Below are 25562 nucleotides of genomic sequence, written 5' to 3'. Positions count from 1 at the left end.
AGAGCAGCTTGAATCCCCCACAAAAAGCTTCTATGGCAGTGTGCCTTATTAGTTTTTATCAGTTACAGTAACAGACGTGTGGGTGGACCAAGACAGTGTTTATCATTGAAGAAAATCCACAAGTCGACACAAGCAAAGCGTCTGTGTGATCTCCCACAAAGTCAACACAACACAAACTCTGTCTGGCAGCACAAATTTTATTCATGTCGACGACAATCTCACAACAGCAGTGGTCAAGTTTACATTCAAGGTATTTAATGCAGTTTATCACATCAAGTCATCAATAATAATAATAATAATAATACAACATTTGAACTCTTTGAGCCATTCGAGTTTGAAATGTACACGCAATAACTCACTGTGACACAGTCGTTTGGGCAGTAGTGCAAATGCTATTACAATCTTTGGTATTAGTCACAAAATATGCCTTATACAACTAAAAAACAAACAAAAAGGCACCGCTATAGCTTTCATTTTAAACAGGCAGCAAAATATAAAGGGTAGACGTTTTTTTTTAATTTATTTTTTTACATGTTTGTGGTTACATGCAGCTACAATGTGTTGTGTGATTGATTTAAACATGACCACACACACACATCATGTCATGTACTGTCTGTGCGTTATACGTCTCCCATGTCGAACCACTGCAAACTGCACATTCACTCTTTGGGTTAACGTTATATTAACACGAGTCCAGCATTTGATCGGAATCAGAATCAGAACGACGTAACGGCGCGAACCAGTGTGTTCATTCGACGGTGGATTTATGAGCGGCGAGCACGAAATGTTCTTCAAACAAAGCAGATTATACACAAATTATATATATATTTTTTTGTCATTGCAGACTATTTATGAAATATATATACTGCTCCGCTTTAAGAGATTCATGTAATTCAAAACAGGCGATCCCGTCTGTGTGACAATTCGCCTGGTTCTTGCTGGTTTTTATATCTTCGATCAGATTGATCCTGAATGGGAAATAATGTTAAAATCCAGCCATAGACAACAACACACTTTCTGTCTCTCAGAGAGAACTTGTGTGCATGCTGTAGCTTTAAATGAAAATATCAAGGCACAACTACAAAGAGTGTAGTTCAGAGAGGAATCTACTACTATACACCATCTCTCTGTTAATTCAAGGAACGTATGTCCCACCTGTACACTACCGGTCAAAAGTTTGGGGTCACTTAGAAAACGTCCTTATTTTTGAAGTAAAAGCACTTTTTTTTCAATGAATATAACATTAAATGAATCAGAAATACACTCTATACATTGTTAATGTGGTAAACGACTATTCTAGCTGCAAACGTCTGGTTTTTAATGGAATATGTACATAGGTGTATAGAGGCCAATTTGCAGTGTTCTAATGGTACATTGTGTTTGCTAATCGTGTTAGAAGGTTATTGGATGATTAGAAAACCCTTGAAAACCAACGTTTTGAAGGGCAAAATGATTATTTGGAATAAAAATCATTATTTCTCATCTTGTCAGTGTCTTGACCATATTGTCTATTCATTTTGCAACTCTTTTGATGAATAAAAGTGTGACTTCTAATGGAAAACACAACAAAAATTGTATAGGTGACCCCAAACTTTTGACCGGTCCAATGGGTGTATTGACAGGTTTCAAACATACACAGGGCATCAGTGTGTGCACTGGACATGGACATTGGTTTTACTAGGGGTTTTACTATACATGCTGGAAATATCAGTAATGCTAAGAGGGTATTTAAGCATTTAAATAAAATGTTTTTTAATACATACATATGGTTTTAGATATGTTTTTTTCACTAGTATGAGTCAGTGTAAGATTACTCAAAGTGGATTAAAAAAGCTGTAACATACACTCTTAGAAATAAACCCTTTATTTAGGAAAGGGGTTTTAAAGAGTTCTCTGGATCAAAATGGTTCTTACTGGAACCATTAGTGTTACCAAGAACCCTTGAAAAACCCTTTCTTTGTGAAGCAAATGGTTCCAGGTAGAACCTCAGCACTTGTAGAAGGACTATTTTTTGAACCCTTATGTCTAAGAGTGTAGTATGCGCACTGTAAGCTTCCTGCTCTCGCAATAACATCAGTAGCACTATTAATAAAAAAAAAAAACAGAATTACCACTGTACAGACAAGGAACATCTTCATCAGAGTCTCCACGATGGGTATTTGAACTCAATTTGATGGTGTGTGGCCCATTTAGCGTAGATGGCCTTCTCGGTGATGAAGCGGTGGCCTCCGCGTTGCGCGCGCTCGTGGATGTTGTACATCTTGCACTCGTTAAGACGGCCGTGTTCGTAGTAATGGTACGGAACATCGCTGTGGTTGGCCCGACTGTCGGCAGGCAGCAAGCATGAAAAACACAGATGTGAAAAGGTCATGTCGGACGCGTATTCGTCTTTAAAAGGAATCAAAACATCACTTCTCATGCCTCACCTGCAGTAGTTTTCGTCGATCATTCCATAGACGTGGATTCTGTCACACATATCCAACGCCAGAATCATTGTGAAGAATCCTGTGCTGAGAAACGCCCCCGTCTTCATTCTGAAAGGGACACCAAACGTGGAGCCATAATAGTCATTTATCAATAATAATTTATTTATTTAATTAATTAATGTAGATAAACACGTTTCATGTAATAATGCATTTGAGTAATCTTGTGTAACTATTCAGAATAATTCGTTCTTCTGCTGTTTTACAGATTTGGAAACTGTACCTGTCTTTCCCAGTTTCATTCTGAAACATGCCGTCACAGAACTGAATCTTCTCTTTGGTCACGGCGTAGATGCGCACTTTCGGATAACTCTTTGCCATTTTCAGGAGAGTGTTAAAGACGTGTCCTTTCCCGTCCTGCCTCATGTTCCTGTCAGGACCCCAGACCACGTATGTGGTGTCTGCCGACTGCTGGAAGAAGTAGCTCTCGTTTTTCACCAGCAGGGGAACGCTGGTGTGAGACACGACGCGCACTCTGGTGCGGTTGCCAACGTCCTTCTCGAAGCCCCGCGTGGGTGCGTTATTCATTCGAATAACACAGTCGAACTTGTCGATCTCTTCTCCTGCACCAGTTCTGATCATCTGACCTGAGCTGGAGACCAAGGCACACTGGTTGCAGTGCAAGTCCAGAAACTGTTGACAGAAGAAATCAAGGTCATTATTTAGTAGGGGTGGGGGGGAAAAAAACGATTCACATAGGAATCGTGATTCTAATCATCCACGATTCTGAATCGATTCATAAACTTCAAAAATCGATTTAAAAGTTTCTATTTTGAAAAACCACACAAAACACCAGTTTGTGTTATTTGTGTACAGTTTATTTTTGTAACTTCTGGGCGAAAAGGGCACCTAGCGTAAGCTTTTATTTATGCAAGTTATTTTTTTGTTTGTTTTGAATGAATAAATGTTATGTAAGAATGTGGCCAAAAACGGTTACTACACTCAAATTCAAAATACCGAGGTCTTTTAGGTTTCATTTTCTCCGCCATTGTAGTTTAGACGTACTGTAACTGGCAACCCGTGGTTGCTCGGCAGCGGAGACTATACTGACTGCAATAATTGGTAGAGGGCAGTAGGTGGCGCCACATGCCAAAACATGATTTCAAAACAAGATTTGCAGTTTGCAAAAGATTTTTTTAATGCAAATATTTTGGCTGTACTGTTGTTGTTGGTGAGTTCAGTTTGTTATATGAACATTATTCCTGAGTCTCTGTGACATATTAGGAGGATTTTACAATCAGTTGCTTTGGATTTATTACATAATGCACCTTTAACTTTTGTCTGAAGTTTAGCCTTTGTGTGATCACATTATCACATTATCTTATACAAAATGTATTGTTTTGATGCCATAATTTGCCTTAACACACTATGCATTGTATACATTTTTGAATCGATAATCAATTTTGAATCGAATCGTGACCCTTAGTATCGGAATCGAATCGAGAGCCACCCAAAGATTCACATCCCTATTACTTAGGTCGTGATTTGGGCATTTTAATAATTAACACTTAGCCTTTATGTTATCCAGTGAATAGTGGCTTTGAAAATGATTCAGACCATAGATTAAAAAGTGGAAGGAGTCTTTCGCGTGGTTTGTTGAAGCCAATCAGAAAACTCTGCTAGTTGCAAAATCAAGTGTTACGATCTTGACTCAGACAGTCTGAGTGGTGAAGTCATTTAATCTCAGCCTCAGTCCTGAAGCCCTGCCTCTTACCTGCTCCGGCTTGTGAGGGGTTATCCTCGTGTAGCCCCTGAGGCCACTGTTTTGCACAACAACCACTGGATCGCTCTGTGTGATCACATGACCGAACCACACCAGGAGAGTAAGGCTCAGGCTCAGCAGGCTGAGCCAGTGCAGCATCTGTAGGGTGGAACACATCCATACATGCACTAAATATTAGTCTCATATAGAGATTCTCTAAGTGTGGGTCATGGGGGTATCGCAGATGGGCCTCAGACGAGGCTGTAGAAATTCACACATGTACCAAATATATTACACATCTATATACTATATATAATGTGCCATATAACAGATTTTAATGACATGAATTACTGTCATTTCAATGTTAAAATGTTTTCTATTGGTAATCACAATTATTTTGATCAGTCATATGATGTTAGTTTTATAATAACATTATAGTGCATACCTCAGCGTTATGACACACAGTTGCTGATGTGATGTACAGATCTGGTCGTGGGCCTCAGAAGTTTTATAGAATGTATGGGTCCTTAAACTAGTTTTAGGCAAACTTATGAAGGTTGCTTAACATAATAGATAAAATGCACACTTTGCATTCAAGCAACTGGCTCCTTCTTACCTTGAATTTCATGTCTAGGTCTTTTGAAAAGACCTCTACCATTCATTGTTCCAGGCGTTTAACGTGAGGCAGAGGCGAGAAAACACCAGTCGTTATTTTATCACCAAAATGATCCATGTTTAAGCAAATCCTCGGTTCTGACGCGTGTTCCAATGCGCGATCCTTTTCGATTCCTTGAGCGTTCGTCCCCCACGTAGTTAATACGTCAAACATTATCCTCTTACCCCTTCCATGTCTGAACTATCTAACTTACTGTATGCAATGTTGTCTCTTTTTATATCGCTGTGTTAACGCGGTTTCTAGGCCACGAATCCGCCCTCTTTCTCCCTCTTGCCGGAACATTGCTTCCGGTTCGCTTTTCACAACAAAAAGACGTCACACGTTCATGGTTGGTTATCTGTCGTGCTTTTATTTTGAAATGAAAATACCGCAGACCGGAAACAACTGTTCTACTTATTTTACATACGAAACTGGCACTTTCGTATAATTTGCCTTCAAGTGAAATCGGCAGGAGAATATTTTCTCCCTTCAACTGCCACTCGTAAAAACAACGTTTCCTATAAGCATGTTGTATGAGTTTCAGTTTAAAACAGTCTCTATATTTATTTTAATAACTGTTTTAAAATGTAAGTGAACTGTCAGAAGACTTATGATTCCGGTCCGTGTGGGAACCTTGTTGTATGATCTAAGATCTGATTGGATCCTTAACGTGTTTGTCCCGCCTACCTTTTATCTGATTGGCCAAAATACATTTCGTCCTTGTGTAGTTCGTATCTGATTGGGTCGTGGGACACGTCAGTTTACTGACGTTTTGTGAAGTAAAAAATCGAGTGTGCGGCATTTATTGACATCGGAACGTCCTTCGCTGTGTTCTTAGATGTCCATGGACGGTATGTAGCTGTTTGAAGGACTTTCTTAAGTGTTGTTCCGCCGCTTAGCTTCAGACAGAGCCCCTGAAGCCCCCGAATGCCAGTTTTAAAGCCCCACAACTCGCCCGGACCCGGTGATGCTGTGATGTGAAGTGACAGATCGAGCTGTGCTAGCGAAGTGTGATAGCTAAGGTTAGCATGTCCACCAATTAACGTTTTTTTTTTCGTTTGCTGGTGCCAATTGTTTGCTTTTTATTAGCAGAACTGTTGAAAGACAGAAGCCAGAGTTAATCTACATTTTTGGTAACAAATAAAAAAAAAAGGGAATGGGTTGGTTAGTTCATGGCCTCTGACTAACTGCCTAGCTTACCATTCACCTTATAGTCAAACCTATTTCAACGTAGAGTCTCCTTACAAGAATAATACGAATTGTCTGCTTGGAACATTATGTCTAAAGTCGCATTTACGTCGTTAAATACTGACTTATAATAAGTGTTTGCTTTTGCTTCAAAGAAGGGCAGCCAGTCTAGTTAAACTGAAGCCCCACTTTCGATTTTGTGCATGGTGCGTGCGTTTGTTTGCTCTGGTATTTGTTACCTCTACCTTCTGACATTTTCTGGCATAAACGCTGACCTTTTCAGGACACGTAGTCATCAGGAAGCTACAAATAATCCCTGGTCCTAATCAGGCAGAATTTTTTTGAGAACTGGTTAAATTTAGGGCTAAAACGTGAACTGTGTTTAGGTTCAGATTTAGGGATCACTGGCAGAATGTCAAGTGTTTCTGTTGCTCAACGGTCAATAAGAGTTAGACCTTATAAGCCCATCAAAACTTTACAGGGGAATTTTGTGTCTTGAGACAGTCAAATCAATTGTATTTGTATAGCATAAAACTTGCTAGCGAGCTCTTGGTTAGAGTGGAGATAAATAACTCCTCTTTAACAGAAATTAATCTTTGTCAGAACCAAACTTGAAGAAATGCAGGCATTTGATCAGTTGCAAACTGAATACATGTGGGAGTGAGGTGGAGGAAATATGGGGAAGAAAAAGATAAAGGGGAAAAGAGGTGGAGATAGAAGAGGAAGACCAGGAGTGGATGTATAATAAGTACATTTATCATTGGTGCCATTGTAATAATAACCCTCTCACTTGATGTCATGGTTTTATGATTGCAGGGCCTGTATACTTTAATGTAGCTCTAAAGAAATTAGGCTTGTCCACTCGAAAGATAATTTCTTTGCATGTTTTATTTATTGCAGGGGAATAAAACTGCAGGTGGACTGGTGCTGGACTGGTGCAAAGTACAAATTCAGGAGTGAATGACGACAGGCGGTTCATCTGCAAGCCCTGAGCTGGCTGATCTCAGAGCGAAGAGGAAATTTTTGTGGCAGCTTTGGAGAACTGTGGCCTGAAGGCATTTTGTATATTTGAAATGTCAATCAAAAGAGCAGAAGGGATGTCCATCGCTCAGGCTTTGGCCATGACCGTAGCAGAGATCCCTGTCTTTCTCTATTCCTCATTTGGGCAGGTAATTTGCTTTGCATTTACAATGATGTTTTGCATCGCTGCATATGAACACCCTTGTTATTAAAAAAGAATAATAATTGGACCAGGTGACATTATTTTCTCCTCTGCTCTCAGTCAATATTTTCCCAGCTGAAACTTACCCCAAGCTTGAAGAAGGTGCTATTTGCCACAGCACTGGGCAGTGTAGCTCTGGCTCTCACTGCTCATCAACTCAAAAGGCGGAGGAGGAAGAGGAAGCAGGCAACACAAGGGAAGGAAGGCCAGAAGACGGTCGGAATACCTGAAGCACTGATTAGGACAGGGAGGCCCTCCTCATTAAAGAGAGGTGTGCATGTCTTTTGTTTCTGTAACATTTGGAGTTATGACTTTCATGTGTTGGTTATCACCTTCTTCAGCATTTACTTTAATATAAATTACTGTAGTATTACGACAATACATTTTTTCCCCACATAGGTCCGTTAACTGGCCGACAGGTGATGAGTCCAAGCACCAGGAGCAATGACACCATGAGTGGAATTTCTTCTCTGGCTCCCAGTAAACACTCAAGTTCCTCACACAGCCTGGCATCAGTCAGTTTCATTCTCATAGTTTTTCATTATTTTCATCCTTAGTTGCCTTTTGCCATATTGCTCTGCTTCATGTTTTCTTATTTATTTATTCTGTGTTTTTGGCACAGACGCGGGTACCAAACTCTCCAAATCAGTCTGCCAATCCATCCACACCTTGGGAAACGGAGCCTGTGGTCGAAGAGTCGGGGGCATTAGAGGACGCTAATGCAGAGAATCTCTATTTAATGGGTAAGTGCTTTTAGGATTAGTGTTATTGAAGGCTTTGTAGAGGCGAAGCCTATGCTTTCAGACACTGGGGTGTTGCAACTGAATTGCTCAATTGACATGCTCATAATTACTATGTGGGAGTCAAAGTCTGAGTCAAACTTGCAATTGAACAATCCAAGTGTGTTTATTTACATTCCCAAAGCTTCTTTGGTAACTCTACATAATTCCCATAATATCCAGACCTGAAACTTCCCACAAAGCAACCTGCAGCATCAGCAGTTGGAACCTGTTTTCCTCTCTCGGGTGAAACCCCTGACTAGACAATAAAGCGTCCTATATACAAATTACCCCTATTTATCCATTAGACCAATATCATATAAAATATCAGAATCATTTTCATCATTTGTTAAACATTTTAGTTTAAAAAGGTGACAAGAGGTGTCATTTTGTAATTTTCCAGTCAAATAACCTCAAAAAAGTCATTGTCTTTTTACCATTTTGTGGTCAAATAAAGTCAAAGTTTGTTAAGTGTTGTTCCGCCGGTGAACTGGTGGAACTCATTGTTATGTTAAGTGGAACTATGCAGATTTGGGATGCTTAAAAATAACTAACACTCCACTGTGGAATTTCAGACATGACATAAACCAAATCACCTCCTTTGCCCAGAGAAGGAATGTTGCCCGGTGAGATGAAAACTAAACACTGTTATACTGTGTATAAAAAAATAAAAATAAATTAATAAATAAATGAAGAGATTCAGGTGGAGTGATAGACTTAATCTGCCATTGTCTGAACTCATTTGGCAATGGCTTGTATGTAAGTTACATTGATTCATATTTATAAGTATAAATTATAAAACTCAACACAGCTTCTGGCAAATGGCTCCAGTTCTGTGCTACTTTTAGCCCATTGCTTTCTGTTTCTGGCTCACAAGTAAACAATATGGTTAAGTCTCGGTGCTCTTTTCCTGCTAGGGATGGAGCTCTTTGAAGAAGCCCTACGGAAGTGGGAACAGGCCCTGAATATTCGCCACCACTCTGGCTCGTCCTCCAGCAACAGTAGCCTTGCGCTACAGGGGGCAACATGTGAAGACTTTCCCATGGTAACCAGTTCAGACTGCTTGAAACTCTTGTATATGGTTTTTCCGCTTTAAGTATTGTTTTGTATTCAGTGGTTATGCTGTTGGGATTCCACCTGCTGTACTTGTGATTTTGGTTTGGTCACAAACGACACAGTTGCACTCCAGTATTGAAGTTACACAGGACTTGCTAAATGCTTTCCTTCTTGTTTTGTAGATGGAAACGCGTAATAAAGTGTTTGCTGAGAAGTTGGAGACACTACTGCACAGGGCCTACCACCTACAGGAGGATTTTGGCAGCACTATCCCAACAGACAGTGTGCTGGCAGACTTTGGTGAGTGGTTTTAGTCACTGTGGACTAGGATTGACTCAGATATTTGGACAGTATAATTTACCATCTCTTGATTTATTTGAGTGTTGGTTTGTGTTGTTCCTCCTTGCCAGAGAGTGAAGGGACTCTCATCTTGCCTCAAGTGGAGACTTTCCACCGATTGCAAAATGATGATGCAGCTACCGTTTCCTCTGACGACTCCTTCTTCTCGGCTGCAGAGGTGGGTTTGTTTCTGCAACTCTCAATAGCATCCATCAATACACCCTAAACAATCCTGTGTGTAAGTAGTAATGACATCTAGTGGTGAAACTGCAGATTGTAACAAATGGAGGACTTGCATGACGGGAAAATATAGCTGCCTTGCTTAAAGAACATATAATGCACTTATTCTAAAGCCAACTTATTATTTGTATGCACTTTTTACACACTGGACGTTTCAATCTTGCAGATTCAATAATTTCTGCTTCTTTTTCTGCATATAATATAATATAATAAGTCTGTGAATGTAATTTATTTTTCTTCTGTGCAGTTGTTTGATGCAATGGCTCTTGAAGAAGTCTACCATCCTCTTAAGCCAGCAGTTCTATATGAAGAAGCCTTGTCTCTAGTGCGGGAGTGCAAAGTGACCTATAGGTCCTCGAGGTAACTGAAGTCCAACATCCTTAACATCCCAACATACTTAAGGAAATTGTTGAAAATAATCTGATACACTGATGCTCTCCATGCCCTGCACCACATGATTGGCGAAATATGTCACTTACTGATGAACATGGTTCATTTAGAAAGTAAATTTCCACATGTCCCTTAACCAAACAGAGCTAAATTAAAAAGGGAATTTATTGGGATTTGCAAAAATATGTTTGCTATTTCACGTTGTGTTTCATATGTTTTTATTTTACCAGGACTGAATTACTTGAATGTTATGATGATCAAGATTTCCTTGCCAAACTCCACTGTGTGAGACAAGCATTCCAGGTCGGTTTCCAATGTATTATCAATATTATTGTTAGTAGAAGGTTTTCTGAGTCTCGTTGCACTGCAACACAACCACTTGTTTTTCACGACAAGGACCAACATTGCTATCACTATTAGTGGTCAAAAGCATCACACAATGACCTGTCATAGTGATCGTCTTGCTTATGAATTATCAACAGGACATGGTCATCTTGGCAGTCAATGTTAAAATTCTTAATTGAGTGGTGAATCAGAAAATAAATTAAGGAAAACAGAAGTAAATCTGGAAGGTGCTCCAACACTGCATACCCCTCATATACTTGCTCATGTGCATAACCAGCCTGCATAAAATGTGATGCTTATTTCTGATAAACACAACAATGGTACAGTAAATGACAAATTACCTAAATGAACTTTTCCATGATGAATTGTGTTGTGTCCTTCTCTGCTCCTCCTGACAAAGATAACCCACTCTCAAAGATCTATGGAGCTGAATTTTGTTTTTAGGCATGAAAACTAGTGAAGTACCCATTCAATTTATGCCTGTTTTTTTGTTTATTTTCTGAGGAGGTGGAAGTGGCTCTTATAGTGATGTATCTGTGGCATTTCTACTGATGACTCTTGCATTTTTGATCCAAACGACGTCAAAATCGGCACTGCCCACATGGGTAACTGTCAATGCCTGACAGATGTGGGATTAACAGACAAACAGATGTTCCTTGCATTTATAGATTGAAAATGAGTGGGCACTGATATGACCAGTGTAAGGCTGGGCTACATAATTACAGATAATAATGCTTTATAAATGAATGTTAATGCTTTTTTTGCTTTCAGGTCCTATTGATAGATGAAACTCACCGCACGTTTTTCATGGAGACTGGAAAGCAAATGATCACAGGGTTAATGGTGAAGGCAAACAAGGTAAAAAAAAAATCACCCCTGATATCCCACTGCTCAATGTATGCATCACTTGTATGTTATGGCCTGACCCTGCAATAACACGGGGGACTGTGACCTTGAAGTAGACATTTGTAGTTGGTTTTGTGTCATCATGATGGCAAGCCGAAAACCCTAAAGTTGACGGAGGTGCCATTCGGTTGATGTACTATCAAAACAAAATCATCACGGCGATGTTATTTCAAGGTCCAAATCCTACATTGTGTTGCTTTAACTGCTATGTTGCGTTCTGCATCTGTTGACACATTTTTTTATTTATTTTTTACTTTTAGAGTCCTAAAGCATTCCTAGAGAGCTATCAGGACATGCTGCTTTACACCCAGAGGGAAGAAACATGGTCCGTCACTAAGATGGAGCTCGAGGGCAGAGGAGTGAGTACTGCTGTCATTTAGTCCATGTGACTGACTCTAATCACGTGTAGGTGCAATCGTGTGTGTGTGTGTGGTGGCTTAGCTAGGTCATATAAACCTGAGATGTCCTGTGACTAACCTAAATTAAACTTTAACTGAAAAGTGACCCAAAGTCAGGTAACTCTCTGCTTTTACCGATGCTGATAAGACACGAACTCCAGTAAAAACCCTTTGGACATTCGGAAAAAGTTTGCATTCAAACACGAGGAAGGCATTTGGATAAGATGTTGGAAAACTGATGCAACATTAAGACGAGGAGTAGTGTCTAAGTCAATCAAATTGATCTGATGTATTTTGAGATCACTCGGACAGTTTTGTGGGAGAAAGTTTACCTATTTTCCCGTATAACCCTTCTGGTAAGGACTTCAGATCCATGTGTAACTTATTTTAAAGTTATATAACACAATGCACTGTTGGGTTCCATGTGCTGTGATTTCTGCAGGTGGTGTGTATGAACTTTTTTGACATCGTGTTGGACTTCATCCTGATGGATGCGTTTGAGGACCTGGAGAGCCCTCCCTCCTCTGTGGTCGCTGTGCTAAGGAATCGCTGGCTTTCTGACAGCTTTAAAGAGACGGTAAATTTACACACACACACACACATATTCATTAAGTAAACCACCAATAACATTATTTACAGTAACAGCGTTGTGGTTTTCTTTTAGGCTCTGGCCACTGCTTGCTGGTCTGTCCTCAAAGCTAAAAGGCGTTTGCTTATGGTAATTTGAGCCCAGATTGGGTGTTGATGTATTTTGTTTCCCAAACTACAGTTGGATATGAATTTAATTTGACTTTTGACATCTGCTTTATCTCCTGTCTGTAGGTTCCTGATGGTTTTATATCCCACTTCTATGCCATATCAGAACATGTGAGCCCAGTTTTAGCTTTTGGGTTTTTAGGACCCAGGCAGCACCTAAGTGAAGTGTGCACCATCTTTAAGGTACGTACATAGTATACGTTATTTTAAAAGCCTCACAGTACATCTATCTTATTAAATTTTATCAGGCATGAAAGACATGGGAATTATAGGATCCAAGGTTTTTGGCATGTATCTTATATAAAGGGTTTTAAGTCTGCATATCTGCTCATTAGAATATAACGCCTTGTAAAGAGATTCCAGCGTGGCTGACGGTCACAAAACAGCTAGCTATGGTTATGCTAACCGTAGCCTTGCTAGTTTACCTTTGGAAACAGGTTCGCCAAGTTAGCCGCAAAACAGTAGCATGCTAATGCTAAATAAATGTGTGCTCGTTTATTGGTGCATGGACACTGACTTCGTCGTTTCAGTATAACACCATGTTCTGCGGTGAACCGTGTGAAAATGTCTCATCCACCGTGAGGACAGCCTCTTCACTCCCACCTCCCCGCTCCAGACAGCGCAGCTGCTGCTGATGAGCCGCTGCCTGCCTGGTGTAGCGTGATAAATCGGCAAAAGTGCAGTGTGATAAATAAGCAAGCATTAAAATTACTCCAAAAAATGTGAAAATCAAGGATGCACACCATCGGCCCATGCTCAACCCAAATCCAAACCAAAATAATCGAAATGTGACTTTGTTTATGTATGCGTCACTGCTTTCTCTGCTCTTCTCTCCTCTCCAGCAACAAATTGTCCAGTACCTTAAGGACATGTTCGACCACGACAAAGTCCGCTTCACCTCTGCTCAGTGCTTGGCGGAGGACATCCTGAACCTCTCCCACCGCCGGAGTGAGATTTTACTGGGGTATCTGGGGATTGACAGCCTTCTGCAGCTCAATGGTGCCGTGCCCATAGAAACGGAGGATTGTTCAGGGCCCAACTAAAACCACTGGGGCCACTAAGTTATTCATGTGTCTTGTGAGGGCCAAAGACTTTGGGGTTTTCAAGTAGGGAACAGCAAGGAGTCGCATCTTAACACTTGAGTTGTACTCCTGTGAGCCAGAAATAATCATTTAATCATCAGAGGATTTATTTTCACTAGATCTGGGTTATCACCAGTACCAGTGAGGGGAGTCTTTCCTATTTTGTAATCAGCTGCTGTGTTGCATTTGGAGACGGCCTACTGAAGTCAATGTAATCTCAGACGTGTGTGGACTCGTCTCTGCCTTGATCTGATGAGGACAGAAGCACTCTGAGCACATGAAGACTGGGCCTTCTACGCTACGACTCCTCATGGAGCGAATGTCTTCAGATTATGACTCGTGGTTGCATTGTAACCTTCCATTCATCTGACTGGTGACATCAGTTTGAATATCATAGTCTTCATTATTATACGGAGAGAAAAAAAACAAGTCTGCTAATGCTTTTGTTTTATATGAAAGGGGCAAAGATATTTGTTTGAACCATGATAATTCCTGACAACCTTGGCTAACTCAAGATTGCTGCTGCTTAATGAAATATGTGATGAATTTGTCTCCTCACTGATGCAAGTATATATTCCAGTTTGGTTTGGTCCAGCAGTTTAAGATGTGACTGTGTGAAGTGCAAAAGGACAATTAAAAGTAGCTTAGGGTAAAATGTTAATCATGTAGAATATATGTGTCGATTATCCCCACGTTATATAAAGTGGATAAAGCCAGATATATGTCGGAGGCCCAAATCAGAAATTAAAAAACACCTAAGCAGGTACAATTTCATAGAACTGAGTTTATTTAGACAAAAGTATCCAAACACATTTAAATCTGTTAATGTGTGAAATTTTCAGCAGCACTACATACTGAGTATGAATGTTATTATTGGGGTTAATCAGGATATGAAGAGTGGATTAGAGAAAAAAACCTAAACCCCAAAGAGTCTTATTTTTCACAGCAGACATGTGTCAGTGTTTTAATGGGAAAAGTGCAAGTGTCACAGTTAACTTAAGCAATTTAAGTATTTTATTTACATGTTTATTTAGTTTAAACCATTACAGTAACAGCACAGGTAGAACATTACTAGCTGAGATTTGGAGGTTAAACTACAGTAACAGTATATAGAATAATTTTCAGCCAAAGCCAGTAATGTGTAAATGTTAACCTTGATAATAATAATGATCCAATAATATAGTTGAATATATAAACAGTGCATCATCATCAGAAGAGCAATCATTTGGTTACCTAGATACACTGCTCTTTAAATTCAACTTTCGTCAAATTTAATTGATAATTTTCCGACTTTTAGTTGAGGATCACAATTTCTTACCGCTGGGCTTTTCCTTTTATGCCAAAATGTGTGCTGTGAAAAAAGCTCATCGACACCTTGAGCAGCATTCACAGTAGAATTGTTACCGAGATTGTTTTATTTGTGACTTCATGAAGGCTTGCCATGAGGAAGTGGGCATTGTGCAGTCAGACTGTTACCTCCATAAGGGCATGGATGATAATCCCCGAGTTCTCTCTTTTCTCAGTGCTGTGAAGAGACCATGATGAATGGAGTTTTTCCCTCTGCAATCCCAACATGGATTACCCTGTTACTGTAAAAGCAGATGTTTGTTGTGCAGACTTTATTGTATTTAAGAAATTGTCACAAAGTGAATGATTGTAATGAAATGCGCTGAGTAGATTACTTATTATTTAAGGCAGTGTAAACGCACTGTATGCTTGTGTTGTCTGCAAGTTTCCTCTCTGGTCCCGTCTGTGATCGGAATAGTTTCATGCAAATGAAGAGATGTTGGCTCTTGGTTATTCATAGTTCGTCATAATCACTTGTGTAAGCATGTGTTGTCTTGATATTACCGAATCCTGCTCCTGTTGCAACATGCCTCTAAAAGACGCAGTCACAAAACGTTTTTTTTGTTTTGTTCGGTCACACCTTTAATCTAAAACCTGTATTGTCAGTCGATCGTGAACTACGTCGACGTCCGACTTTCCTGAAATTGATTTCATACCTTGTTTTGACAGATATGCAGCTTTGTGCTTTCAAGCATTTCGCACTTTATCAGACAAACGGAAAGATATGGGAATGTCCCGCAGCTCTTTTTAAATATACCGAGTGAGAGTTTGACTAAACAATAATTCTAAGGTTTTACACAAAATAACTGACATATATATATATATATTATTAATACCATGGAACATACATGATGTATAGCAAGGATAATATATTATGGAAGATGTTTATTCTGGTTACTGCCCTACGTTTTAAGCCTTTGTGTTGATTTTAACATCTGACTGTGTTGTGCAATGATTCCAAATAGTTTTCATCCCTGTCAAGTCCTGTTGTCGTAGAATATCAGCAGTGTGCGTCATCCTGGTAAATTCAACAACGATGATCAGCAGCCTTCGCATGTTAACAATGTAGATTTTTGCAAGCAATTATTTGGATTTTCCCGGCATTATTTAAAACCACAATCAGCCATAGTTACTGTTATAGTTTGTTTTAATTAACCCCAGTAGAAATAAGCTGAAGTAAATGCTCAGTCATTTTAAAAGTCAAACTAGTCATAGATTGTCTTTAGATTACATTGAATGGATTAGAGTTTTCTGAGGATTTCAGATGGCCAAAAAAATGATTTTACTTTGTAAAGTCACTGCTGTACATTACAAGTGTCCTGTTCATGCCTTTTGTCTTTTCTATTGTTGATTTACAATGCCAGCACAAACTGTAAATTGATTTTGATTCTCCACATTAAATGTTATTTTTTATTATCAAACGATACGTTTATTTTTTTTTGCCTTTTATCCAATAAATGATCATTTGAATCTTTTCCATTGCTATTTTGTTATTTTTGTTGCTTATAACTCAACAACTCATTGCAATTGTTACATGTCACAGTAGAAAAAAGGAAGGAATCCACGTGATTTATAGATTAACATTCTGGTTCGTGGTGTTGCAAAGACGTTTTATCCTTCTTACAACACATTATTCTCACTTTTTCTGTCCTGTGTTGCCCTCTTCACCTGCATGTTGTGTCCTTTATTGTTTTGGCTGTAAACCTTTGTACTTAAAGGGTCTCATTCTGTCGATATAAGAAATGGTAATAAGGTACATATGGGGGAAATAAACTCAGGTTTTTCCTGTTTACTGTGTCCTGTTTTAGCCCGTCATTTCCACACTATTCGAGTTTGAGCAAAAAGTGTGTGCATTTGTCTCCTGGGTGTAGGTGGAGTAGCACTTTCTTTCAGGGTTTTGCTGATTTTTCTCCCACAGACAGGGAGAATATGTATATAAGTCTTAGATGAAGTATTATTTAACAGACATTGCCCTCTGCAATCTCCCGTTATTTGGTTCATAACTGTACGCTTTCGTTCGTCCCTATTTATGCACATAATCTTCAGAATGTATTCTGTTTCGTAAGCACTTTAATATCTTCTCTCCTGCTTTTCATTTTCTCCTACATAATGGAAGTCATTAGTTGCAGTCTTACTCTTTGGGATGGCTTATAACCTGTGAATTGAGCATAGGGAATTATTAAATAGGGGCATATTTTATCGAGACCCTTTACAAAGTGTAGTTTTTTGGAAGCATTTGGAGATTATTTAGGTTTTCATATACATATCTAATCAAAGACCTGAATTATGCTGAAAGTTGTGAATGACACTACTTGATTGATCTAATGTCTAAAATCTCTTTATTTTTAATTTTTTTTTTTTTTAAATAAAATTATATGCTATATATGAGAACATCTTACTTGGAATACTATAGATAGGTTGACTCTGTCTTTTTGTTCATTCAATAATTCTCTTGTATGTTTGTGCAGGATCGCTGCTCTTCGGTGTGCGGCTGTGATTGGACGGCTGCTCCACTGCCGGGGTTCGTTTGAAATCGGAGCTCGGCTCGTCATTGGTCAGCGAGCGTGTGTGGGGCGTTTCACTGGGACTGCCCGGCTGTGTCCGGGTAAGATGGCGTTGGAAGAGCAGTGCTCGGCACTACCTCGATGGCGGTCCATATCTCTGACACGCGTAGACTTCCCCGAGGGTACGTAAACTCAACACCTTCCTCTTACTACCGAAGCTCCGCTACCACCGACCGCTTTGTCGTTTTAGAGCGGTGCGTGTGTTTTCTTGCTCCTTGAATGGACGCGGCCGTCGGTGACGCTGCCAAATTGTGAGGTTCTGTAAAGACTGAGTGCAGTGGGGGGAACGCTGGCCGGACTGCTAAATTGTGAGGCATTAGCGCATGCGTAGTTGGCGACAAGGTCCACAATGAAGGCTAGCTTGCCTGTTAGCTTCGTTAATATCGACTTTTTGACAATTTCCATTGAATGTACATATGCGTCGTGTTCTGTCAGAATTATACGACAAATTAAAGGCGTTTAAAGCAGTTAAACTATGATTTGCGCCTGTGGTGTAATTTCCTAACTACTCACATTTAGAGCCAGGATTAGTGTAAACGCAGCAGCTAGCTCATTGGCCTCATACTGATTAGTAAAAACTATCATAACCCTATTTGTTAAACAAATGAGGAGCATGTGTGCTGTGTTAGTTTTGTCACGGTTAAGCGTCTCCACCACAGCAGCTTCCTGCCTGTGCTCACGGTTAGACATTTCAACCATTTCTGTGTCATTACCACCAGGTGACAATCCAGTGGGGGGGTTTAAAATTAACATCACTACTTTGTGACTGCTTTTCAGGTGATCTAACGGGACAAGTGCTGGCCTACATCAGTCTCCTGCCTATAGCAATCCTTGTGGGCTTTGTTACACTCATAGTGTTTAAACGGGAGCTGCACACGGTGAGACTTGCACAAGAAGAGCATCATTGTCTGTGAGGCTGTCTCAGTTGTCAGCCTGAAAGTTTTTTAGCCGGTGCTAATGTTGTTGGTCTGTTGTGTTGTTTGTATGTTCTTTAAACATTCAGATTTCCTTCTTTGGTGGGCTCATCCTGAACGAAGGCGTGAACTTGCTGCTGAAGCACATTCTCAAAGAGCCACGCCCATGTGCAGGTGAGGGAGAAACAGTGCTGTTGGCTTGATGACCCCTGTTCATGTCTGGTATTAACATCTGTCCTGGGTGATGTGATCACATGTGGACAGAACTAAGTAAATACAGGCCTGAATGCAGCCTCAGATCCACATTTGGATGTGGTTTGAGGACACACGTGGCCACATTCCTGAGCATGCATGACTCAAGCCATCCTCAGGATGCATTAAGCCATGTTTCCACTGAGTGGAATGGTTTGGTTTGGTATGATACAGTTTTTTGTTATTTTTTTGCATTAGTAATACCAAAATAACTGCCCTCAACTGTTCCTTATTTGGCACCCTTCCATGGGGTTGCAGTGTAAAATGGTTACAGTACAGTTTGGGTGGAAGTAGACCGACAGTCAGCTGATTGGGTGACAGAAAAACTTGACACCCTTGTGTCAAACACTCGCAGTCTATTCTCAAGCTTGACGTCTTGTTGAGACAAACAGATACAGGATAAAAGAGCTGCAGGATGTCCTCCATTGTTGTCTGTTTTGTCACGTTCAGTGTTGACGTTCATTGTCGTAGCACTACTCAATATCGCTCTGCGTATTCCACTGACGCAGCCCTGAGGTAGAGCCCTCCCCCTGGCCTGTCGAAACGCAAGCCTGACTGAGGGCTTTTCCATTCCAAACTGTACCATACCATAATGGAAACACAGCAGCACACAGTCTGCCTCCTCCGCTGATGTTTTATGACCAACTGCAGTTTCACAGTTAACCTTCATTGTTTTTTTGTTTGTTCGTTTTTTATTACACACTAAACATCTCTCATACATTAAATGATAGATCTGCCGTCATAGTAACACTGATCAGTGATCACCATGCAATTTTTTCTAAAGCATAAATTTGAGTCACTCTGCTCCTTCCAGTGGTTTCCTGTCTTCGCGTCACTCATGCAGACGCACAAACACACTGACAATGTGTACACTCATCTTGTTAAACAAAAGTTTGTACTCTTGAACGGACATGAAGTCTTTGTGTATTTTGAATACAGTGCTGGTGAAAGGAAATATGTTAAGTGGCCACAGGAAGCATTTTAATGCCAAATGTCAATAGATGATTTTAGCAGTATTCCCATGTGAGCAGATCTCTCAAGATGGGTTTTAATAACAGGTGTTTTTACAGTCTTGAGCAATATTAAAAAAGCATCACAACAGCCACCACATTTTTCATCATATATTTTTAAAGAATTAGAACAATGATGAAATAAATAACACAACTTGGATGCCTTAAAGGACACCAGGAAACAAAACATCACAATTGACATATCCCTTCTGCTCCAGTTGTGTGTGCTTGAAAGACTAACCCTAAAATCTCTGTGTGCATAATCGTGTTGAAAGCCAGCTACAAACTAAACAGCATTTCTATCGTTTTTCAGTGCAGTGAAATGCGGAAGTGGGAGTCATGTTTTAGTCGTTTAATTTCTTATCGTGATCCTTCATTGGCATATTTAATTTTTATTGATGCGTCAACTTTTCTTAAAACTTAAACTTGACTTCTTTTTTTTTTCTCCAATATTATTTCTAAATTGCAACTATGACATTAATACATCAATGTATGTAAATATAAGCGGTTTCATTTTTATTACATATTTACTGTACATGTGCTTCTGACAGACTTCAGTCATACACTTTGGTCACAGTACTTACTTTTGAAACATTCTATAATGTAAATATGTATTTAAATGAGCGTTTGTTTGTTTTTTCTGCAGGGGCTCACAGAACCCTGCCCTCAGATTATGGGATGCCCTCCAGTCATTCCCAGCTTATCTGGTTTTTTGTTGTTTACTTCTTTCTTTTCCTTTATTTAAGGTGAGCTTGTTTCTTCTTACTGTTGGGACTTTTTATGGGTGGGGACATGCAACAATTATCCATAATCATATAATTTTCTGTTCTGTTGGAGATTTTAACTATTATGACTATTATATATTTTCATGTAGACCACTAGCGGACCACTGTATACAACTTTTTATGGTATCGAGTGTGTTTATTCTACAGTATTTATTACATTATTATCTGAATTTCATAAGCTTATATTAGATGTTTTCGTTCCATCTTAACATTAAGTGAATGCTGTGACGTGAGCTCACGCTCGTCTCCTTTTTCAGAATGCATCAAACGAACAACGCTCGATGTGTGGACTTGCTGTGGAGACACATACTGTCCATCATCCTGTTGGGCGTGGCCTTATCAGTCTCATACAGCAGGTAAGAGACTCCCCTCCACATGCTTCTGAATGAGCAATATGTTAAAAGGTGTTATAAGTTGTTAAATGATGATGATAAAAGATTGGAGAATGTGATGCATGTGTTTTTATGAGGTATCTAGTTCATGGAAATGTAAGAACCTGGGTACAGTGTGATCTACATTTTGAATATTTAATATCTGGCACGAATTGTAAATTTTGTTCATGACACATTGCCTTGGACTTGCATTTCACCTGCAGTGGCGATTGCTCTAAGACGACAAGGGAAGCTCAGATTCCTCTAAAATGTCGTCGCGTACGTACATCGGTGTATTTACATCGTCTTACATGATTTTCGTATTCTGACTCGAAACCACATGAAGCTCAGCTTCAACTGCTCTGTATGGGATGACACAGAATAGGTTTTAACACTGCTGTGAGTTTGTCTGAAAGTTGGAACTGATTTTGCGAGCGAAGTCTGTAGACAGCCCAGTTTAGTTTGGACATGTACACTGTGAATAAAAGCACTATTATAGAATTTCAGTTTCATGTAATTGGCGCGTTTCCTTGTTTTAGTTGTTTGTTCGCAGAATTTATGTAAGATTTTTAAATAACCAGGCCTGAAATGAGCTCCTCCTGTTTCAAAGACCAGCAACTGCTAATGTTAAATTTTGCTGCAGATTCTTAGGCTGATCAAATATCTGTATCAACCTAAATGCTTATTTAATATGTACCATAAGTAAGAGATGCAGCCTTCTATATGGGGCACATTTTATTTCTCACAAGGTATTGAAGGGCCTCGTTAGAAACGATTAAGTTGATCTACATAAATTATTGATATGATATAAGAATAAATGTATGAGGATGCCACTCAGATCCTATTACTTCAGTAATCAGATCTGAAATTACCCACAGACATAATTTAGCACCGGCTGATATGTACAATCTTCCATCAGGTACATACATTCTTTATCTGGCAAAAGCAATTGTCACTCGAGGCTGAAAATGAGCAGCTGCTGCATAAATGTTCGGTACATTTTTGTTCTAAATTCTAGTCGTAAAAAAAAATACTGGAAGAGAGAATAGATTTATCTCGAACTTAACCTTCGTGGCTTAGTAACTTTTGCTGATGTATCTTGAGAATGTGTATTATCTTGCCGTCTTCTTTACATCGTGTTGTCCCCTGCCAGTCTTTTTGTATATCACAGTTCACTCACTCTCTAGAGCCCAGCTTGCTGCAAATAAAAAGCTGAGGTGGATGAAACACTAATGAATACAGTTCCAGAAAAGGAGAGATCAGCATTTAACTGCTTTTATTTTGGCCAATATGGGTCTTTAAACATATACTCAGTAGGGCTGCAATGATTAATTGAGTGGGTCTGTTTTTCAATAATTAAAAAAAAAAAACAAAGAAAAAACACAGATTTTCAGCTGATTAAATGTGAATATTTTTTCAGTTAATACATTTGGTTTGTGGACAGAACAAGACGTTTGGGAACATAAGTTTTAGGACGACGACTCACTCATGTTTTGTGCTCTGCCTCAGTCTAAGTACAGGAGACAAAACACGCGATGTTGACTTCCGCACTCATTGCTACGTCACAATGAGACATTCCTGGAATTGTTGTCTTGCGGGGCTCCGCTCCCCTTCTATTCTTAGCTGCACAGTGCAGCACAGAGTTCTACACAAACCAGCCTCAGGATTTACGCCTCAGTGACACTGACATAGTTTCCCGTGTCTCATTTGCATTTAAAGAGACATGCACTCAAAACCAGCTGTTCTGAACAGGACTGTTTTGGCAGGGTGATTGAACTGCTGTGGTGCTTCATCCTTAAAGTATTTTGACCAAATCATGTAACAGACATGTTCATTAGGACACCAGGGAACAAGGTTAACTTGGAGAAATAGGGTATAACATGACTACTTTAATGTCTGTGAAAGTTTTATCATGTGAATGAACTGCTTTACATAACTAGTGTGTGTGTATCAGACCGTTTAAATGCTGTCAAGTGTGTGTTTTAATCTGCTGTTAATCAGCTAATTCGTTGACACCGCATGAAGCTCATTATCATGCTGCTTGGTTACCTTTTCTGTTGTACTTGAGGCAGGTGTACAAAATACAAATGTCGTTGTTGTAGAAAATACAACGCCATGTTGCTTGATTGTTATCTGATTGTGTTTCTCTCTGCTTCGGTTTTCAGAGTCTACCTTTTGTATCACACCTGGGGCCAGGTTTTCTATGGTGCAGTGGCCGGGTGTACGATTGGGATAATCTGGTTCTTGTTCACACAAGAGGTTCTGACACCATTATTCCCCAAAATAGCTGCGTGGTAAGTAGTACTCTAATTTCTTTCTCTGCTTCCCTCGTGTGTCACAGGAACATAATTTCATCTTCGGCTTGTATAAGTGGCCTGGACTGTTTCATTGTAGTTTCTTTTCTTCTTTTGTGCTAGGCCAATATCGGAGTACTTCCTGGTGCGAGACACAAGCCTGATTCCTAACATCCTATGGTTTGAGTATACAGTGACGAGATCAGAGGCAAGGTAAGGAACTGTTCTGGAGATGTAATCACTAACTACACCATTACAGCACAGTTTCATAAAGACGTGGCATAGAAAGTTCACCTAAATGATGTGTACAGTTTGGTTTCATCTAGAAGCTCGTTATTTTCTGCTAGGTTTATGACTTTGTCTCCATAAGACATCAGGCTTTGTATGAGAATAGACTGAAGAAACACCTGTGCCAAGGGACAGACGCTTTTCTGTCGCCCAATCAACTGACTGTTGTGGGTCTAGTTCCACCAGGTACCCCAAGGGAAGGGTACTGGAAAAAGAAACGGTTGGGGTGGTTATTTTGGTACTATTCCTAATGGAAACGCAAAGATATACTTACAGTACCAAACGGCTCCACGTGGAAATGCATCATATGACTACATGATTGGTATCGTCGTCGCAACTCGCCCTGTCACTTTTTTTTTTTTACAAAATGTTAAAAGTTGCATACATAAAGGACATACAACACACCTTCTGGTATCATCCGTTTGTGTCCACTTTTTATTTAGTGGATGTTTTCTGTTCTTCATCAGTTGTTCCTCTGTTGCCTCACTTGAGTGTCACATTAGAAAGTGCATCTGCAGAGGTGGACACAAAATGTCTCCACACGCTGCTTCTCACATGTGTTGTGTCTGCTCAAAGTGGCTTTGCTCCCATATTTGCTGGAAAATATTATCTTTATACTGTAAAACTGTAAAAATGTGTTGGTCTGAAGGACTTGCCATTGGTCAAGCTTAGAGAGAAGATCTAGAGTGCCCTCTGCTGGATCTTATGTCATCTTAACTAACTACATTTAAGGGTGCTTTCACACCTACAGCACTTGGTGCGCACCAACCGTGTTTGGTCCCTTGGTTCGGTTCGTTTGCGTTGGTGTGAATGTCATTTCGGTACTTTGGTGCGCACCGAATCAGCCTTTATCTGCCCTACTTTGCTATGATTCCTCTGGTGTGAAAGCAACCAAGCCAAATGGGATAAAAACGATAAATGCAAGAATCACAAACATGTCGCCCTCCTATAACGTCACACCCGAGCGACTCTTAAGTTAGCTCTGTTTAGCAAGCTTGTCGTTTATATGACAACTTCAAAACGAGCCTATGCCTCTCTGTATTCACATTAAGGATGAAAAATGTATGGTGCAGACCAAAGCAATTGAACTATGTGTCTGTTCATAAAGGATTAACAGAGGCAGAATAATTATAGAATTAGATTTCCATGTCAATATTTTCAAACGGCACTTTTCACAAACCAAGCAACACTTGAATTGAGCAAAGAAAATCAGAAATACACAAATTGCAAAGATTCTATTTTATTTCTTTGAAAATGCACTTTATTTACAGTGATTGGAGTTTCGTTTGCTCTTCTTGTTGTTTGCGCTGTGGTTGTTTGTTTACCATTCTGACCATGGGTGGACCTTAGAAAGCTTCCTGCTGATTGGCTACTGAGTTTTGGAGCGACAGCGAAGTGTTTTCAAACAAATAAAATGCAAGTGTTTGAAAATATTGACGCAAATCTAATTCCATAAGAAATGACATCAACAACAAAAATCACCATAGGTTACACACTGCTGCTTTTAAGACAAATGTAAGCAAAACATTTTGTTGTTGCAATTCGAGTTAAATAATTATTGTGTTTTTTAATGCTTGTGTGGATTTGTTGCCTCATTTTCTCCTATTTTTTCTTCTTTCTTTCAGGAACAGACAGCGAAAGCTTGGAACAAAACTTCAGTGATCGACAGATCTTTTTGTGAGACTGAGTTTAGGACCATGCACACACATAAGCATACGTGCATACATACATACATACATGCTCAAACACAACGCTCACTCGACAAAAACACACTGGAGTACCATCTTTTGGACTGACACGGTTACAAGAAATAAAAAGCAAAAAAAAAAAAAAACACGTTTACAGGTGGCGAAAGAGTGCCTGGACCTGGACCAGAGCCTTCAGCCTGACCAAGTCCGTCCACACGCCTCTCTTCCTTGTACAGCTTGCTCTAAATGCTCTTCAGTGCATGCAAGACTGTGCAAGAGGCATAATATTTAACGATAGATTAATATATAGATTTTAAATATAAACGCACGCTGACAGTAACGGTGTACTTTAAGAGATTCCGTGAGCCAAAAAAAAAAAGAAGGCTTTGGTCAAATTTCAAGCAAAATTGGTGGGCGTCATTGCAGCATGTATTTAGTGATTCCTTTTTTTATTTTTTAATTATTCTGAATAGCTGGTGGGTTCTGGTGGGGGGTCTGGTTATGGTTA

General features: G+C 39.6%; 3 protein-coding genes across 3 annotated transcripts; 2 read left to right on the top strand and 1 right to left on the bottom strand.

Moving 5' to 3' along the window:
- Positions 1 to 237: 237 nt before the first annotated feature.
- On the bottom strand, positions 238 to 5100 carry st6galnac4 (ST6 (alpha-N-acetyl-neuraminyl-2,3-beta-galactosyl-1,3)-N-acetylgalactosaminide alpha-2,6-sialyltransferase 4). Its single transcript, XM_083888451.1, has 5 exons — positions 4802 to 5100; positions 4198 to 4344; positions 2707 to 3116; positions 2427 to 2534; positions 238 to 2324 (listed from the first exon to the last, which is right to left on the bottom strand). Exons 1-5 carry the CDS (start codon positions 4841 to 4843, stop codon positions 2138 to 2140), a joined length of 894 nt encoding a protein of 297 aa, XP_083744577.1. The 5' UTR covers positions 4844 to 5100; the 3' UTR covers positions 238 to 2137.
- Positions 5101 to 7101: 2001 nt separating this feature from the next.
- On the top strand, positions 7102 to 13502 carry miga2 (mitoguardin 2; the record flags this gene model as incomplete). Its single annotated transcript, XM_083904050.1, has 15 exons — positions 7102 to 7197; positions 7311 to 7521; positions 7650 to 7765; positions 7873 to 7993; positions 8947 to 9074; positions 9268 to 9385; positions 9496 to 9602; positions 9912 to 10024; positions 10285 to 10357; positions 11171 to 11257; positions 11566 to 11664; positions 12146 to 12280; positions 12368 to 12421; positions 12526 to 12642; positions 13302 to 13502. The coding sequence occupies 15 exons, from the start codon at positions 7102 to 7104 to the stop codon at positions 13500 to 13502; spliced, it is 1776 nt and encodes a 591-aa protein (XP_083760176.1).
- Positions 13503 to 17492: 3990 nt separating this feature from the next.
- On the top strand, positions 17493 to 25263 carry dolpp1 (dolichyldiphosphatase 1). Its single transcript, XM_083897492.1, has 8 exons — positions 17493 to 17574; positions 18230 to 18330; positions 18456 to 18540; positions 20275 to 20374; positions 20671 to 20769; positions 22950 to 23078; positions 23202 to 23291; positions 24992 to 25263. The coding sequence occupies exons 1-8, from the start codon at positions 17499 to 17501 to the stop codon at positions 25026 to 25028; spliced, it is 717 nt and encodes a 238-aa protein (XP_083753618.1). The 5' UTR covers positions 17493 to 17498; the 3' UTR covers positions 25029 to 25263.
- Positions 25264 to 25562: the final 299 nt, after the last annotated feature.

Source organism: Microchirus variegatus, assembly GCF_963457635.1.
Source record: "Microchirus variegatus genome assembly, chromosome: 1".
Classification (NCBI taxonomy): domain Eukaryota; kingdom Metazoa; phylum Chordata; class Actinopteri; order Pleuronectiformes; family Soleidae; genus Microchirus; species Microchirus variegatus.
Note: the sequence above shows the minus strand (reverse complement) of the source record. Positions and strands in the feature narration are given on the sequence as shown.